Source organism: Odontesthes bonariensis, chromosome 14, assembly GCF_027942865.1.
Source record: "Odontesthes bonariensis isolate fOdoBon6 chromosome 14, fOdoBon6.hap1, whole genome shotgun sequence".
Lineage (NCBI taxonomy): Eukaryota > Metazoa > Chordata > Actinopteri > Atheriniformes > Atherinopsidae > Odontesthes > Odontesthes bonariensis.
This window is the reverse complement of record NC_134519.1, coordinates 3635149-3653870: the sequence shown is the minus strand read 5'-3', so window position 1 is coordinate 3653870 and position 18722 is coordinate 3635149. Positions and strand designations below refer to the sequence as shown.

Here is an 18722-nt window from a genome sequence, read left to right as displayed (position 1 = left end):
GAAAGAGTTCCAGCTGAAAGAGTTCCAGCTGAAAGAGTTCCAGCTGAAAGAGTTCCAGCTGAAAGAGTTCCGGCCGAAAGAGTTCCGGCCGAAAGAGTTCCAGCTGAAAGAAGAGTTCCAGCTGAAAGAGTTCCAGCTGAAAGAAGAGTTCCAGCAGAAAGAGTTCCAGCTGAAAGAGTTCCAGCTGAAAGAAGAGTTCCAGCTGAAAGAGTTCCAGCTGAAAGAGTTCCAGCTGAAAGAGTTCCAGCTGAAAGAGTTCCAGCTGAAAGAGTTCCAGCTGAAAGAGTTCCAGCAGAAAGAGTTCCAGCTGAAAGAGTTCCAGCTGAAAGAGTTCCAGCTGAAAGAAGAGTTCCAGCTGAAAGAGTTCCAGCTGAAAGAGTTCCAGCTGAAAGAGTTCCGGCCGAAAGAGTTCCAGCTGAAAGAGTTCCAGCTGAAAGAGTTCCAGCCGAAAGAGTTCCAGCTGAAAGAGTTCCAGCTGAAAGAGTTCCAGCAGAAAGAGTTCCAGCAGAAAGAGTTCCAGCTGAAAGAGTTCCAGCAGAAAGAGTTCCAGCTGAAAGAAGAGTTCCAGCTGAAAGAAGAGTTCCAGCTGAAAGAAGAGTTCCAGCAGAAAGAGTTCCAGCTGAAAGAGTTCCAGCCGAAAGAGTTCCAGCTGAAAGAGTTCCAGCTGAAAGAGTTCCAGCCGAAAGAGTTCCAGCCGAAAGAGTTCCAGCCGAAAGAGTTCCAGGTGAAAGAAGAGTTCCAGCTGAAAGAAGAGTTCCAGCTGAAAGAAGAGTTCCAGCTGAAAGAAGAGTTCCAGCTGAAAGAAGAGTTCCAGCTGAAAGAAGAGTTCCAGCAGAAAGAGTTCCAGCTGAAAGAGTTCCAGCAGAAAGAGTTCCAGCAGAAAGAGTTCCAGCTGAAAGAGTTCCAGCCGAAAGAGTTCCAGCTGAAAGAGTTCCAGCTGAAAGAGTTCCAGCCGAAAGAGTTCCAGCCGAAAGAGTTCCAGCCGAAAGAGTTCCAGGTGAAAGAGTTCCAGCTGAAAGAGTTCCAGCAGAACACGATGAATGCGCTGCAGCTGTTCTGCTGCTACTTCCTGTTTAATTTGTCACCCGTCTGAGCCCGCACGAGCCTGCACGAGTCTGCACGAGCCAGCACGAGCCCGCACGAGCCCGCACGAGCCCGCACGAGCTGTGAACTCACGAACCTCAGAGAAACAGCTGGAAAACTCTTTCAGGGCCAACTAACGGAGGCCGGATGTGTGAGGAGGAACTGCTCGGTGTTCTGCTGACACGGGGATCTATTCGTCCTCCATTTTGGGTCAGATGTGCACAGTAATCAGACCTAACAGAGCATCTGCTAAAACAAACGTCCGTGTTGCTCTGACAATCGGCTGAGGATGGCGAGCGCCACGCCTTCACGTGGATCCAGAAAGCCAGAGGATAAAAACTGAAAGCTGAGCTGAAGGAGGAGTCGGTGCAGCACTCTGCTCAGACAGACGGCGGGAAGCAGAAGGCTTTGATGGAGGCAGAGGGTGCACGTAGATGGAGGCAGAGCGTGCACGTTGATGGAGGCAGAGCGCGCACGTTGATGGAGGCAGAGCGTGCACGTTGACAGAAGCATGGCCCAGCAGCTCTCCTCAGATTGACACCCGGAGGATTGTTCTATCTACAGGAATGCGTCTCACACATTCGGGCGCTTTGTCCTCCTCGGATTGGCGGCGCATGTTTAAAGCAGGAGGTCAAAGGTCAAAGCTGCACCCCGCCACCTCACAGGCGAGAAACCGCAAAAAAAAAAAAATTTTTTTTTACGATACTACATCATCAACTGAGGAGGAAAAGTTACTGAAAGGAGGCGAAAGAATCGATTTCAGGAGCCAGAATCAGTAATTTGCTGTTTTTGTTCTTTTTTTTTTTTCTGCAGCTGAGATGAGTGTGCGCGCACACACACACACACACACACACACACACACACACACACACTCTCGCACTTAATGCTGAGTAAGGACCGTGTAAAACCACTCACAAAGTGAGGACCAGTATTTCTCGTTCACTTAGAAACAAACATTCCAGACACTCGGTGGCAGTGATCCAATACACTGCTTCAGATTTTGAGAAGCACGAAAGATTCAGAAAAAGATTTTAATCTGTGTTAAACTTTAGGGCTGAAAAAGTGACACTTAGGACATTCTGAGGTCCTACTGAGAAAATTAGAGGATATATATATAACCTGAGGAGGTCATCTATAGGGAAACAAAGTGAGGACCGGACAAAATGTCCTCACTCTGTAAAAATGTCCTCACTCTGTTGGTTAAAAACTTTTGCTTGGTCCTCACTCAACAGTTAGTGCAAGAACACACACACACACACTCTCACACACAAACACACACACACTCAGAGCAGTGATGGCGGTGTGACAGTCGGTGATGTGGCGCCTCGCCGCCGCTCCTCTCGGTCAGCCCGCTCTGTTCTCATGCAGTAAAGACAACGCGGCGTGATGAAGACCAAAGCTGAGGACCCCCCCTGCGGTGTTGGGACCCCCCTGCGGCGTTGGGACCCTCCTGCGGCGTTGGGACCCACAGGTTGAGGTCAGGCGGGGGCGGCGCTGCGGCTCAGGAGCGATCAGGAGTGATCCATGGGTTCAGCAGCGCCGCCCTGCCCGGCGTCCTGGCTCTCCATCTCTTCCTGCTCCTCCGCTTTCTGCTCGGCTTTGCCGGGCGCCGCGCCCGCCGCGCCCGCCGCAGCTGACGGCGCGGGATCGGCCGAGCCCGTCTTAGTCCCGCCCGTCCGCCCGCGGCCGGCCCCGCCCCCCGCGGCGCTCTGCTGCTCCCGCAGGTGGCGCTCCATGGAGGCCTGGATGGAGGACACCATCTCCTGCAGCTTCCTGCGCTGCTGCTCCATCAGGTCGGGGTCCACGCCGCGGCCGTCCTTCGTGGTCACGAAGCCCGGCGCCATGCGCACCAGCTCCCTGGTGGCGTCCTCGGGGATGTCCGACAGGTCGGGCGCTCCCCTGGACACGCTGGCGCTCAGGTCCACGCCGCTGCTGTGCTGGCGCGTGATAGGCCGGTGCTCCGGGGGGGAGGAGCCCCCGGCGCTGCCCAGGGAGTGGCCCTTACCCTGGAAGGCGGTGACGCTCTGCAGCTGCTCCTTCTTCCGGACCACGCCGCCGCTGCCCAGCCGCAGCCCGCCGTGGGACGGGCTGCCCTCGCGGCTGCCTCTGGAGGGCGCCTCCGAGCGCAGCTGCAGCAGCGCCTCCTTCACCAGCTCCTCCACCTCGGGCCCGACCGGGAAGTGACCGGCGGTGTCCACGCACAGCTCCAGGCGCTCCTCCGCCGCGCTGTACACGAAGGTCTTCCCCGTCAGGTGGGGCAGCGTGCAGTGCTTCCCGTCCATCAGACCTGAAGGAGAGACACAAACCGCTCAGAACACCAGAGTTTTACACCTGATTTAAAGTGTCTTCGGGACGCTCTCCGTTACTTGCGTGCGTCGGCCAACGTTCCTATCTATCTATCCGTCGAGGAGACGGAGACCGCAAGGGTTGTGATTGGTCGGCTAACAACATCATTTCCAGAATCACTTTTCCGTTTTAGCTCCTTCCTCTCAGAAAAACAACACCGCCATTTCTGAAAGAGTTTACTGTGTGCCGGGCAACATTTGGTCAAAATTATTTGCATTTCAACATCAACGAGCTCCAACTCCCCGGATGCATACTTGATTATCTGAAATGTTGGGTATGCATCATGATGTCACTACTCGTACTCAAACTCCCCAAGATGCAACGTAACGTGACGTCGCCGATCGTCATTTCCTGTCAAAACGGCAGTTTCAAGCTAGCTACAACGAGGGTAGGTTCACTTCCTGTTTTCAAAACAAAAGCACCAATTGTATGGTAATGGCTTTCCCTATGATAAAAGGCAACGGGTGTTTTATTTTGGGAAAATAACAGGAAGTGCGTTGCTCACTGCGGCTAGCTTTAGTAGCGCCAAATTCGTGGGAACAAAATTGTAAACAGCCGGTATTTTGTCAGGTTTTCAACACGTTGGGGATCTAAACGACTACTTTCTCGCCTGAAAATGTTTCAAATGTTGCTAAAGTTTACAGAGTTTAGAGCTTAAGAGAAATCAGCTTCAGGCCGGCTGATTTCGGCTCGGGCAGGAGAGAAATGCATTTCTTCTTTTATTTATATATATTTTTTTATTTTCTTTTATTATTTATGTAATTTCTCTGTTATGTTTATGCGGACAGTTTAATCATCTTAACACAGACTATGTCATAAATCCTTTTTCATTGTATAGTCTATTTTTTTTTTCTGCAATCGTTTGTTCTTGAAACATAAAAATATAATCTAAATCTAAGGGTGTATACAAACATGTTTAATGACCACACCATTGTATACCGCTATGTGTAAGTGCCTCTGTTACTCTTGTATACACATCAATAAAAAAATATTAAACAAACAAAAAAAAAAAACATATCTGACTGCTGACTAATCGACTGACAGGAAGTCATCAGGCAGGATCTTTTCTCAGTGAGGTTGAATTTAAAAACAATAAGGTGTGGGCGGGTGAGCCAGAACTGATGAGTCTGATGATTCAAATCAAGTTCGATCCGCTGAGTTTTAAGATCGATGCTTCTTCTCTCCGGTTCATTAGCCGCTCAGCATCAGGGTTAGCTGGAGGCGCTTGGTTTAATCACCGGTCTGTGTTTACGTGGGTGGGGTTAGTGACTCCAACCTAAATCCACCTGAATCCACCCAAATCCACCTAAAATCCACCCGAATCCACCTAAAATCCACCCGAATCCACCTAAAATCCACCCGAATCCACCTAAAATCTACCTGAATCCAGCAAAAATCCACCCGAATCCACCTAAAATCCACCTGAATCCACCCGAATCCACCTAAAATCCACCCGAATCCACCTAAAAATCTACCTGAATCAACCTCGCAGCGCTCTGCCACAGAGTTGTTTCTCACTCTGACGTCTTGTGAAGCACAAAACTGACCTCATCTTGATCAATTAATCCCAGAACAACACAAGAGTACAATGGCCTGACTGACTGTTTAACCCACAGCAGTCAGGAGGTCACATGGCACTGAAAGGATCGGATTATTGGCTAAATAACAATCAGACTGAGTTATTAAGTGCATGTAGACACCTTAATCTGACTAAGAATTGGATCGGATTATTGGCTAAATTACAATCAGACTGAGTCATTAAGTGCATGTAGACACTTTAATCTGACTAAGAATTGGATCGGATTATTGGCTAAATTAAAATCAGACTGAGTTATTAAGTGCATGTAGACTTAATCGGACTAAGAATTGGATCGGATTATTGGCTAAATAACAATCAGACTGAGTTATTAAGTGCATGTAGACACCTTAATCTGACTAAGAACTGGATCGGATGGGATTCAGACCCCGAGATAACTGGGTTGAAAGTCACTCTAAACCTGCTTGTAGACGCTGAAGCACGTGGTGAATCAGACTTTGCGTTCTGCGCATGCTCCAGATCTTTTCCCGGGGTCGTGACCCGGAAGTCAAAGGAGACGATATTCCTGTTGTTGTCGCCGTCAGAAAGAAACAAACAACGCGATGGAGAATGCTCCGTTGGGCATCGAGTTTGTGCAACAAGCAGCTCATCACAGACCAAATGTAGAGGGACGTAGCTTCATCTGGCTCTGCGTTCTCCATCTTTCTCCAACGCCTGAGTTTGTTGTTGTTGTTGGTGGTGAAGAGGTCAACAGGAAGTGGCTCTATTAGCAACAGTTGGAATGGGTACAGCGCCACCTATCATACCGGGGTATGACACGCTTTGTGCCTCTGATCCCATTCATTCACCGCCATATATCCAAGGAGAATTACCCTTAATAACTCAGTCTGATTGTAATTTAGCCAATAATCCGATCCTTTCAGGGCCATGTGACCCCACTCAGTGAGTTACAGAAAATAAAAGTGTATAATATCTATTAGAACACAGAAAACAGGATGTGGAGGGGACAGAAAGCCCAGCACACTCACCCATGTCCTTCTTGACGATGTTGTAGAAGACGCCGCCCTGCTGGAACAAGTGCGGCAGCTTCCTGGCGTACGACCAAACATCCTCACCTGGAACAAAGGAAGCATTGGACAGGTTAGGCAGAATCCTTCGGCTCCAAACACAACGCGCTCATCTGCTCACGGCTCACTTTTTCTTTAAAGAAACACACACTTCCTGAAGGTTGGCGGCTCACACGGAGGTTCTTAAACTGACCGAGTGGAGGACGCACTCCGTGTGGCCCTCAGGGCACCGAGGGTGAACAAGGTATTACTGCTCGTTTCAGCAGGCGTTTGAAAAAAAAAACTCTTTAAAGGGACAGTTCGCCTCTTTTGACATGAAGCTGTGTAACATCCCATATCAGCAACATCATTTCTGAACATCTTCTTACCCCCTGCTGCGTCCTGTGAGCAGAGTTCCAGCCTCGTTTTGGTGCTGATGAAGGTAGTCCGGCTAGTTGGCTGGGGTTTAAAAAATAAAGCGTTTTGCTTCTCAAAACAATATGCGTTCAACAGAGTAATACATTTGCATCACAAAATGGTTCTCCAGGAAAAAGTCAGACCTCACAATCTCTTGGCCCTATTTTCTCTCCCTTCGTATCACTGCCTATATAATATATTTTATATAAATATTATATTTTTTATAATATTTTATAAAATATTATATTAATATTTTAAAATATATTATAAAAAATATCCTGATAAATATAATTATTATTATTAAATAATAATGTAATATTATTTATTAAATTATAAAAAATATTAAATAATAAATAAACAATAAATAATTTATTAAATAACACAATAAATTCGTATCACTGCCGAGAAGTCCCTTGCTTCCGAGCAGCAAACACCGTAACAGGCGCTGCTGTCGGCAGGCGGCAGCAGGCAGTGATACGAAGGGAGAGAAAATAGGGCCAAGAGATTGTGAGGTCTGACTTATTCCTGGAGATGCAAATGTATTACTCTGTTGAACGCATATTGTTTTGAGAAGCAAAACGCTTTATTTTTTAAACCCCAGCCAACTAGCCGGACTACCTTCATCAACACCAAAACGAGGCTGGAACTCTGCTCACAGGACGCAGCAGGGGGTAAGAAGATGTTCAGAAATGATGTTGCTGATATGGGATGTCATATCATGTCAAAAGAGGCGAACTGTCCCTTTAAGAAGAATACTCTTGGTGTAAAACATGGCAGAGAAAGGAACAACGGGATGAGTGCTGGAACGTCCTGTAGCTTCAGGTTTCCAACACGGATCTGATCAATGGGACCAGTCCGTCTGTCTGACAGAAAAATGAACGTCAGTAAAGACCAAACTACCTTTATCTTCCCGGTTTGACTCCAACACGATCAGCTTCTCTCTTTGTGTACTTTTCTTACATTTACATGCAGCTGACATGTCATTGTTAACATAAAACATTCACCACCCAAAGCAGTCTCAGTTCACTCCAACAAGAGATCCGTCAGATTTATTCATCTGGAGTCTGAGATTTTCTTCCTGATGCAAAGGTTCAGATTAATTCTGCTAAACCAGCTCTGACTGACGTCTGAGGACAGTTTTAGATTTTCTGGGCGTTTACCCGTCAGCACCTGGAAGACGCTCACGTCTTTAAAAACAAAACAAGCTGCTCTCTGCCGTGGTCACAGAAGCGAGAGCAGAGTAAGCTGAGTAAACTGCCTCCGGCTCCAGCAGGTCGGCCTCAGGAGCCGGAGGATGAATAAGAGCTCAAATAAAACCGCTTCAATCTGAGCCTGCCGACCATGAGCGAGCACTTCTGTCACTCAGATATTCTGAACCCAAACCGTCAGGGTACAGGAGGAAGAGAACGCTGCTGCTTCTGACAGGCAGCTGTAGGCCTGTCGCGATATTCAATAAATCAATTAATCGCATGATAATTAAAATTAGCTCGATCATTTTTCTGGCCATTTGCGTGCTTGTTTGTTTACCTCGTCTCTCTCCCTCTCCCTCTCTCGGGTTCTTAAGAGTAACGATGAGTGAACCCTCATGTCAGTCACATGGTGTGTGGGGAGGCGGGGCTACTGTAGCCGACCACAGAGTGCAGCTAAAGAGCCGCGTGAGAAGTAAATAAGATGGATGGATATTCCACATGTATTTAACACACAGTACAATAAGTTAATTATCTAATATTAAAGCAGTCAATCTATTTGCCAGTGTTTACTTTCATCAAATGGAGACATTTTTAAATCCAGGTTAAAAACATTTCTGTTCTCATGTGTCTATGCATGAAATCTGCACGATATCTTTGAACTTATTTGGACTGTTGCTTGTTTTTAAATTCATTTAAATTATTTTATTTGTTTCTCTTTATATTCTTTTATGTATTTTAATGCTTCTTCCACTCCCTGCTGCAATGCTTTTATTTTATGTAAAGCACTTTGAATTGTTTGTACATGAAATGTGCTACAAATAAACTTGATTTGATTTTAAATCCAAGTGACATCAAGTAAGAATATGATTAGTAAAAAACCATCACTAGGCACTGGCTGCTTTCTGACTCCCCAACAATAGAGGAATGGAAGGATATAGTTAATGAAGTGTACTTAATGGAAAAAATGACTTTTTCACTTGGCCTACAAATGAACAGATTTACTAAGTTTTGGTCAGAATAGGTCTCCTATGTGCAACAGTCACGGCCAGATTTCGTGGAGTTAACAAATTGATAGATTTGATTTTTGTGGTGGTGTCTTGTCTTTTTGTCTGTTTTATTTATTTATTTCTTTAACTCTTGGAGTTTATTTGTTTTGTTTCAGTTTTTCGTCATAATCTGACACACAGCTCTACTGTCTGAGGAAAAGGTTGCTCGGTCTCCTGTTTATTTTATTCAATATTTTATCTAATTGTTTAAAGAAACCCAGATGTTGATGTCCCAACATATCATGTACATTTCTGTTACATCCCTCTGTTCTTTTTATTTTAATAAAAAAAAAAAAAGAAAATGGAAAAAAAAAATAAAGAATATGATTGTGTGCCAATGACAGCTTCTTCAGACAAGGCATCAAAAAAAGGGAAGAAAATGTCATCCAAAAATAAATAGTAATGTTCAAAAGAGTACAAATAATTTAAATTCTTTGAAAGATTTAGAAAACAATAAAATAGCCCTAAAACACACACACACACACACACACACACACCGGGCAGAGAGGAAGCTAGCTGCGAGTTCGAGTCGGCTACGCCTAATAAAGACAAAAAAGATGGAATTGGTTTCTAAGCCAAACGCGACAGCCGCAGTCTGGGAGCATTTCGGATTTAAACCGAACGCCCGCGGTGAACCGCTGAACGTGTGCGAGTCGGTGTCGCATTTGTTGGAAAACAGTCGCAATTAAAAGCGGCAAAACAACAAACATGCATCTAAAACACAACAAGTGGGCCGTCTTCCTCTTCCCCACAGAGCGCAGTCACCGGGGCGTTTAGACAAACCAAGTGCAGTAAATTCCGGACTATAAGCCGCTACTTTTCCCCAGGCTTATACCACGGTGTGGCTAATATATGTTTTTTTCTTTTTTTTTTCATGCCGCCAAAAACATTTTTGCCTCGTAACATTAATTAAAATTAAAATGAACGAATAGTTCAGGGGTCCAATGAAGTTGTACGATAAATCAAACCCACTTACACGACTAAATTATTGTAAATCGGTCATTTGTACTCGCCCTCAACATGGAAAACAAACGAAGAAATGCACATGATGCAGCTTTTAAATCAAAGGCGATCAGTGACTTTTCCTGGTTAGGCTGCTGTCTTTTTTCTTTTTTTTTCTTTTACCAGCCGTGTTACAGGCACTGTTTGTAAAGAAAGCATTTTTGTGCATTACCGATAGGTATTTAATTTAAAAACATTGGTGTTACAGGCACTGTTCGGAAAAAAAATTGTAATTAGAGTGTGCGGCTTATTTTCAGGTGCGCTCTATAGTCCGGAATTTACGGTACAAACAGGACAGAGCGAAATGGATTACATCACAGACAGTGCAGTTCGCTTCATTGCTAAAGAGATGCTAACCTTTACCTGGACTGTAGTCCATTTTGTTTTTCGTTTTTGGTTGTTTGATCATTTATTGTGTTCTAGTGTTAAATATTCTTTAAAAACAAAAGTTTATTTCTCTTTGAAAAGGTGTACCGGCATTATTACACCATTATCATTGTATTAGATACAAAATTATCTCAGAACGACAATATTATCGCTTATCGCAATAATTTCTGAGACAATTTATCGCCCAGCAGCATTTGTTATGGTGACAGGCCTGGTCGGCTGCTTTCTGTTGGACGGGAGGCGCAGCGGCAGGCCCGCAGATAAACCCGCTCTGTTTATCTGAAAGCAGCCGTGACCTTTGACCCTGTTGGCAGGTGAGACAGGGAGGGACGCCTGAGTCAGCGCATTCACAGAACACACGAGCACGCAGTGTTTCTGGCAGCGTTCATGGCAGCCGATCAGAAACCTGCGAGTTCACCGTGCTGCAGAGTCGATACCTGCAGTCTGTCATCCACCTGTCTGCTGCAGGGGCCAATCAGAACGCAGCAGGCACACCTAGATAGGTAAGCAGAGGCTCTCTGGTTCCTGTTTTTCAGAAATAAAAGCGACACGCTCCCCATCTCTAATCAATGAGAGCAGAAACAGCAGACTTTCATCCCGAGGAGAGACTCATAAAGAACCAAACTGGAAGGTTCCTGCAGCAGTAATAGATCCAATTTAAAATCTATTTTTACTCCAAAGCAGCCGGACTTTGTTGTTATATTTTAAAGTTTCCTGATCAGCAGTTCTCCAGCTTTCTGAAGCTCTTTCAGAGCTTTTCTTTGGACTTTTTCTGCTTCTTCCCTCATCTTCAGTCCAGTCCTTGTACCTGAGCATCTTCAGAGGAATGTGTTTTTTCTTCATTAAGCCACTTAACTCTGAGCTATGAACCATTCAGGCAGGAAAAAGGCTCCTAACTCAAGGGATGAACCAGTGTTGTGTCCACACAGAACAGACAACTTAGCAAAGAAGCCGTTTTAAACTGGATCTTTAGGCACTTTGTTCCCAGCAGCCTGTCACAGAGACACATCATTTGTTCCCATTTCTTTAGCTGCATGTGTGAAAAACAGCTTCATAGTTTCAACTTTGTTGTGCATTTACGTTAAAACTGCTTTCAGTTACCAAAAGAGTCAAATTAATATAAGAAATTCAGTTTAAAAAAAATCCTAATCCCAAAAAAATGAATGTTATCACGTCTAAAAGTAGAAAAGTGGGAAAAAAAACAGACAATAATAAGAAATATATGTTATTCAACATCAAGAAAAAGTAAATAAGATTCAATTTAAAGCTTAAAACAGAATATAAGATATAATCTAATGACTAATTATGGAACAATTAATATAAATGAAATGATTAAACTGCTTTATGCCACCAGAAATGAATAATCAAGAAGCTCTTTGTGGGTTTTAGACTGGAATTAAGATTTGTTCCCATTTCTTTAGCTGCATGTGTGAAAAACAGCAAAGATAACACAATGTGACAGACAGAAAACAGGATTTCTGCAGCAACAAGGTGATTCCCAAAGAGCTGTTAGCTGAAAACTCTGCATATCTCAGCATGGTGTGCAGTGTGTCCTTCAAACATTTGAGGAAACTGGACAAGTGGAGGACAGAAGAAGAAGTGTCAGGCCTAAAGAACTATCTACAGCAGATGAACAGGATCTGAAAGTGATGTCCTTAAGAAAGAGGAAAACATCCAGCAAAGACCTGACACAGGAGCTGAGAGATGCATCTGGACCTTCAGCTGATCCATCTGCTGCTGAATAAAACTTCTGCTCAGTTTTCTGACCTCGAATCGAGGCTGTTTGCTTCCAACCAGCCGAGTTATCGAACTAAGAGATCATTAAAACTTTCTAAATAATGCCGACATTCGTTTTCAGCATTAAGTCTCATGTGCATATTTAAACTAAATGTTTCAGTAAAGAAGTGATTCATCCATAAATAGACTGATGCTGCCTCACCTCTGCATTAAAAGGGATAGTTCGCCTCTTCTGACATGAAGCTGTATGACATCCCATATTAGCAACATCATTTCTGAACATCTTCTTACCCCCTGCTGCGTCCTGTGAGCAGAGTTCCAGCCTCGTTTTGGTGTTGATGAAGGTAGTCCGGCTAGTTGGCTGGGGTTTAAAAAATAAAGCGTTTTGCTTCTCAGAACAATATGCTTTCAACAGAGTAATACATTTGCATCACAAAATGGTTCTCCAGGAAAAAGTCAGAGCTCTCAATCGCTTGGCCCTATTTTCTCCCCGGCTAGTGCCATGTATAAAATATATTTTAAAATAATATATTTTAATATATTAAAATAATATAATATTTTATAAAATGTTATATTATTTTTATATATTAAAATATATTATTTAAAATATATATTTTAATATATTTCTACACAGCAGGCAGTGATACGAAGGGCGTGAAAATAGGTCAAAGAGATTGTGAGGTCTGACTTTTTCCTGGAGAACCATTTTGTGATGCAAATGTATTACTCTGCTGAACGCATATTGTTCTGAGAAGCAAGACGCTTTATTTTTTAAACCCCAGCCAACTAGCCGGACTACCTTCATCAACACCAAAACGAGGCTGGAACTCTGCTCACAGGACGCAGCAGGGGGTAAGAAGATGTTCAGAAATGATGTTGCTGATATGGGATGTCATACAGCTTCATGTCAAAAGAGGCGAACTGTCCCTTTAAAGTCTACAATCAGAAGTAAAATGACCTTTAAGGACAGGGGGGTGACCTCTGGGGAGGCAGCCTGCGTGCTCTTACCCATCAGCGTTGCTAGGAGACAGAGGGAGGACATCTCCAGGTCTATGCTGTCCTGCAGTTCCCGGCCGCTCGTCCCGCCGGGCGTCACGCCGTCCTCGCTCCTCACCGAGTGCGAGCTGGACGCTCGGGTTATGGGGGTCAGAGCGGGGCTCTTGTCCTCGGGGCCCCTCAGTATCTCCACCGTGACCCTGTCACCGTGCTGCAGCGCCACCGGCTCGTTCTCCTCGCCGTCCTTCGGGGGCAGCAGCTCTTTGGGCGGGAACCCGTGGCGCACGCACTGCTGCGCCGGCGGCACGCCGAACTGCTCGGCGACGCTCCGCTGCAGCTCGGAGAAGGTGGTGCGGGGCTGCAGGGTGAGCATGGCCTGCCGGCCGTCGCTCGTGGTCACGCGGATCTTCTTCTCCTTATTGGACGAGGAGGACGGGGAGGAGGAGGATTTGGTGGGCGTGGGCGGAGCCGAGGAGGAGGAGGTTTCCGGGGACCCCGCGGGGGACGGCGCCCGGCCCTGACCTTTCGGGTCCTGCCTCAGTTTGTCGGTGCGCCGCCTCTGCGTGGCGGCGGCGTGCTCGCTGATGCTCTGCTGGACGCTGCGCTCCGCCCGGCTCATGGTCAGCTCCTCTTTGTGGAGCGTCTTCGCCTTCTGACCCGTCAGGATGATCTTGGTGGGCGGCTGCGAGTCCGCCGCCGCCGGCTGAGGCTCCGCGGCGTCAGACAGCCGCCGGTCGTGAGCGCCGTCGATGGACACCGGGTTGTACTCGCCCGGGGTCTTCTTGGCGGTGTGATGCAGGATGGTGTTCACCACCTTCTGCACCAGGATCTCGCTGCCAAACTCCCCCGGGAAGTGCTTGGTGACCAGCTTCATGGCCACGTCGTACACGTTGCTGTTCAGCGCCGGCTCGCCCTCGTACTGGAACCAGTACACGGTCTCCCGGACCACCCGGCCTCCCCACTCCAGGGTGATGGGGAAGGCTTCGGGCAGGTTGTCGTACTCCTTCCCCTCCCAGTGATGCTTGAAGCCGCAGCCGCACTTGCCGCCCTGCGAGCGGGTGTTGGTCCGGTCCCCGTCCAGGTAGACCACCGACCCGTCCCCGCGGACGTGGCGCACCGACGTGCCGTGGCACCAGGTGCAGGTGCCGAGCGAGCTGAGCTTGTAGTCCGGCACCAGGGCGTCCCTGAGCGGGTCGTAGGAGCAGACCACGTTGTTCAGGGGGAAGCTGTAGTTCTTGTCCGGCCGCAGTTGGCCGTGCGTGGACTTGGCCAGGTTGTGGAGCTTCCCGCCCAGGACCAGCCACTCGGACGGGACGTGCAGCTCGGAGAGGGCGCCGCAGATCAGGCAGCGGTGCAGCCGGTTCTCCGTCACCGACCTCTTGGCTGCCTCCGTCACCTCCTCGGGCTGCACGCCGATCACCCCGGTGCGCCTGTACACGTACTGGTGCACGTCGGCCACCAGCGACGGGTGGATGCTGTGCTTCTCCATGAACACCTCCTCCATGGCGTGGACCAGCCGCATCAGGTACTTGTCCTGCAGGCTGCGGTCGCCGCCGATCACGCAGCTGCCGTCCGGCTCCAGCCGGGTGTACCTCCTGATGAGCTCCTGCGGGACGCCCCAGGCCTTGGGCAGCAGGGGCGCCGGCAGCTTGGGCAGCACCGTGTCCTTGATCCCCACCAGGGGGATGTAGTGGTTCCTGCTGGAGCTGCTCCAGGCGATGCAGATGGGCTTGTTGAGCTTGCCGTCCCGGCCCTTGCACCGCTCCTCCGCCACCAGGCCGGGCAGGAAGGTGGCCGAGTAGTCGCCGGGGCTGCTCATCCCGCTCAGCGAGTCCAGCAGGATGATGGGCCGGTGCAGCACGTTGGCCAGGCCGAAGATGTGGATGTTGCGCAGGCCCAGCGGGACGCCCTCCGGCGGCACGAACAGCGGGTCGCACTCGTTGATGATGTCCTCCCACTCAGCGGCGTCGATGAAATCCTGGAACAGGGTCTTGTAGCGGCCCAGGTTCTGCTTGAAGTTCTGCTTGAGGTTCTCCCTCAGGGCGTGCCAGAACAGCTCCCGACCCACCAGCGCCCGGGACACGGCGTGGACCAGGCAGTGCCCGTCCCCGTCCACGTGCACGGGGACGAGGCACTCCCGGTTGCCGTTGGCCCTCTTCACCTCCTCCAGGGTGTCATGGAGGTAGATGAGGCTGCCGGACCGGTCCTTGCCGTAGCCCATGGTGGACACGTGGTCCGGCTCGATCAGGAAGGCTCTGTCCCCCAGCAGGGAGCAGTCAAACATCTCGCCCTGGTTCATGTCCCTCAGCAGCTTGGCTTTGCCGGTCTGCTTGTCCATGCCGTACCTGGTGAGCACCGGGGACAGCAGCTTGCAGTGGTAATTGGAGAGCCCCATCACCTTCACCAGCTCCGTGCCTTTCTTCGGGGCCCCGGTGACGCCGAGCAGGGCGTTTCTGAGCAGGTTGTGGAGCACCACGTCGGGGTCGGTCACCTCCTCGACGTTTAACAGATGTTTCTGCTCGTGCCGCTGACCGCACTCGGTGCACTCGATGCTCACGGAGCCGTAAGCGGGGAAGAAGAGCCGCGCCTGGCATTTCGGGTCCGGGCAGGTACCGGACAGAATACGCTTGTCTTTTTTCTTTGAGCTCTGTAGCATCGACATTTCGGATGGAAAAAAAAAAAGCTTAAACTGTGTGTCAGTTTTTACAAAACCATGATAAACTCACGGCAGAGAGGCTTGTCGGAAGATCTTTGACTCCGCGGACGGCGGTTATTTTGCCAGAATAACACAAGAACAACACGGAAGCGGCTGTTTTTTCCTTTAGCAACTGGCCGTTGCTATACGTAACTACGTCATGACGTCCGGTTGTGGAACTTGTAGTTTTTTTGTGTGTACGATTACTTTTCAACATCTAAACATAACATTAAATATATTTATATTTTCCATATGAATGACATCAATCTTAATTCAACACAATGAGGAGTGTACGTACAAAAGAAGTAGTCGGAGGGAATTTATGTAAAAAATGCTAGTTTATGTTTTTCCTTTTGCAACTGACCGTTGCTATACGTAACTACGTCATGACGTCCGGTTGTGGAACTTGTAGTTTCTCTCTCTCTCTCTCTCTATTTCGTTTTTTTATTGGCGGTTGGCAAACAACTTAAAGAAGCATTACCGCCACCAACTGGTAAGGAGTGTGGATCACATGACAATTATATATACCTATATTTATATATACTTATATATATATATATATATATACACCCATACACTCATATATACACCCATATCCACATATACACCCTTATATCTACATATGCCTACACTTTTACATAGTCCCTACTCATATACACTCATTTATATACTTTATATATACTAAATTCTATTATACAACCTACACTGTTTTAAATAATAAAAAATAACCAGATATCCTCTGTTTCCTGATTCTTTTTACAATAAATCTTCAATATCCAATTTCATTTTCATCCTACTAAGATTTCTAATTAAATTATTTCTCTGAGCCTGATAATTCCTACAATATAAAATAACATGTTCAATTGTCTCATCTTCCCCACACTCACATTTCCCTGACTGATGTTTTCCTATCATATATAGGTTTTTATTCAATCCATTATGTCCAATTCTAAGTCTTGTAATAATTGTCTCTTCTCTCCTACTTGTAGTTTATTTTGTGTACGATTACTTTTCAACATTTAAACATAACATTAAACAGATTTATATTTTCCATATGAATGACATCAATCTTAATTCAACACAACGAGGAGTGTGCGTACAAAAGAAGTAGTCGGAGTACATTTCTGTAAAAAATGATAGTTTATGTTTTTCCTTTGGCAACTGACCGTTGCGATACGTAACTACGTCATGACGTCCGGTTGTGGAGCTTGTAGTTTTTTTGTGTACGATTACTTTTCAACATTTAAACATAACATTAAACAGATTTATATTTTCCATATGAATGACATAAATCTTAATTCAACACAACGAGGAGTGTGCGTACAAAAGAAGTAGTCGGAGTACATTTCTGTAAAAAATGATAGTTTATGTTTTTCCTTTACTACATTTACCAGAATGCAACATGATAAACAGACGTTTTGTTGTGTAAGGAAGTCAGTTCAATACAATTCTGCAGTTTGGGCTGAGTAGAGGGATTATATTACAGTTTATTTTACAGATGAGATCACGGAAGTTTATTAAAATGCTTTTGTATTGGCTTCAGTTGCTCTTGAATCGTTTTGCTGCATTGTGGCCGAAGCGGTTAAGGAGCTGAGTTTGGACTGATCAATGAAAACAAGACAACGGGAGTTTCCTGGTTAGCTTAGCCGCTAGCCTGCTGAATCATTAACAAAGTGCTGACCAGCATTTGCTTTGAATATTAATTGTTCCGTTTAAACGAGCCAACGGTCGTTTGTTGGAACCGGCGCCAACTGGATTCAGAACGTTCCAGGAAGCTGTTGCCGAATTCCAGTCAGAAAAAGCGAATTTCACGTCTCGTTTCATTACTACAGTATTAAAAACTGACGCCTCCAAACTGTAAACTAGATGTTTTTGGGTGAATTTGAAAGACTTTGGAAGAATACGTCAAATATCCAGCCAATCAAAAATGTGCCCAAAATAAGGGAGATTGTTGACAGTCCCCTGCTGCCACCTTGTGTCTGGCTGCAGGTCACTGAAGGAGGAATTTATGTTCAGAATTTCCACCGAAATGAAACTGATTTCACAAGCAGAAAGTCTCATTTTACACAGTGAACATTTGAATCTCTTAATTAGACACTTAGATTTTCGAACAGAATCTGTTCACGTACCTACATTTGTGTTACATGTTGTAACCAACAGAATGCATTAAAGAATTATGATTACAATTAATTGAATTCCAATTGGCCTGCTGTGCAGACTGAGCAGTCCCTTGCTTCCGAGCAGCAAACACCGTAACAGGCGCGGCAGCAGGCAGCAGGCAGTGATACGAAGGGAGAGAAAATAGGGCCAAGAGATTGTGAGGTCTGACTTTTTCCTGGAGAACCATTTTGTGATGCAAATGTATTACTCTGTTGAAACGCATATTGTTCTGAGAAGCAAAACGCTTTATTTTTTAAACCCCAGCCAACTAGCCGGACTACCTTCATCAACAGCAAAACGAGGCTGGAACTCTGCTCACAGGACGCAGCAGGGGGTAAGAAGATGTTCAGAAATGATGTTGCTGATATGGGATGTTACACAGCTTCATGTCAAAAGAGGCGAACTATCCCTTTAAGAAACACAGGGTATCACAGGTGAGTATTCAAAGCAGAGTACCTCCTGATGACCAGAGACAGTCTGGTGAAGGCTGGCTGCCCCTGCAGCTCAGTCTGTAGCTCACAGGCTTTTATTTTGTAAAAGTCTGCTGCTGTCTGCTGTGGAACCGGAAAAGAAAGTAATCGGCGGATCCACCAAACATGGAGAAGGGTACGGAACTTTTACTCGGCCATTTTCATTTGAAAGTTCTTCCAGACGGCGGAGTCGACAGAACCAAAGTCATCTGTAAACACGGCCAAGTTGAATTGTCTTCTCAGCGTAGTAGTTCCAGTCTAAAATATCACTTAAAGGCAAAACACACAACTGATAGCAGCAAGTCATTCAAGGAAACAGACAGTGGAGCGAGGCTTCTACATAAAAACTACAGAAAGATGCTGATGTTAAAAGTGTGTTTGCACAACAAATGTTATGGCACTTTCATTCATATGGCAGCACATTTAAAATAAAACTAAATGCTAAAAGCTATACGCTACTTTTGGATTCATTTTTGGATTCTGCGTACAAATGAGATTAATCGTGATTAATCAGGGAAATCATGTGATTAATTAGATCCAAAAATTTAATCGTTGCCCAGCCCTAGTTTTAGTATTTCAGTCTGAGTGAGCAGTATCAGAGTGTGGATGT

The 18722-nt window shown here is 46.3% G+C and overlaps 1 protein-coding gene across 1 annotated transcript; it reads right to left on the bottom strand.

The window, feature by feature from the left end:
* Nucleotides 1-749: 749 nt before the first annotated feature.
* On the bottom strand, nt 750-15630 carry vcpip1 (valosin containing protein (p97)/p47 complex interacting protein 1). Its single transcript, XM_075482509.1, has 3 exons — nt 12800-15630; nt 5995-6081; nt 750-3370 (listed from the first exon to the last, which is right to left on the bottom strand). The coding sequence occupies exons 1-3, from the start codon at nt 15447-15449 to the stop codon at nt 2595-2597; spliced, it is 3513 nt and encodes a 1170-aa protein (XP_075338624.1). The 5' UTR covers nt 15450-15630; the 3' UTR covers nt 750-2594.
* Between the last annotated feature and the right edge of the window lie 3092 nt (nt 15631-18722).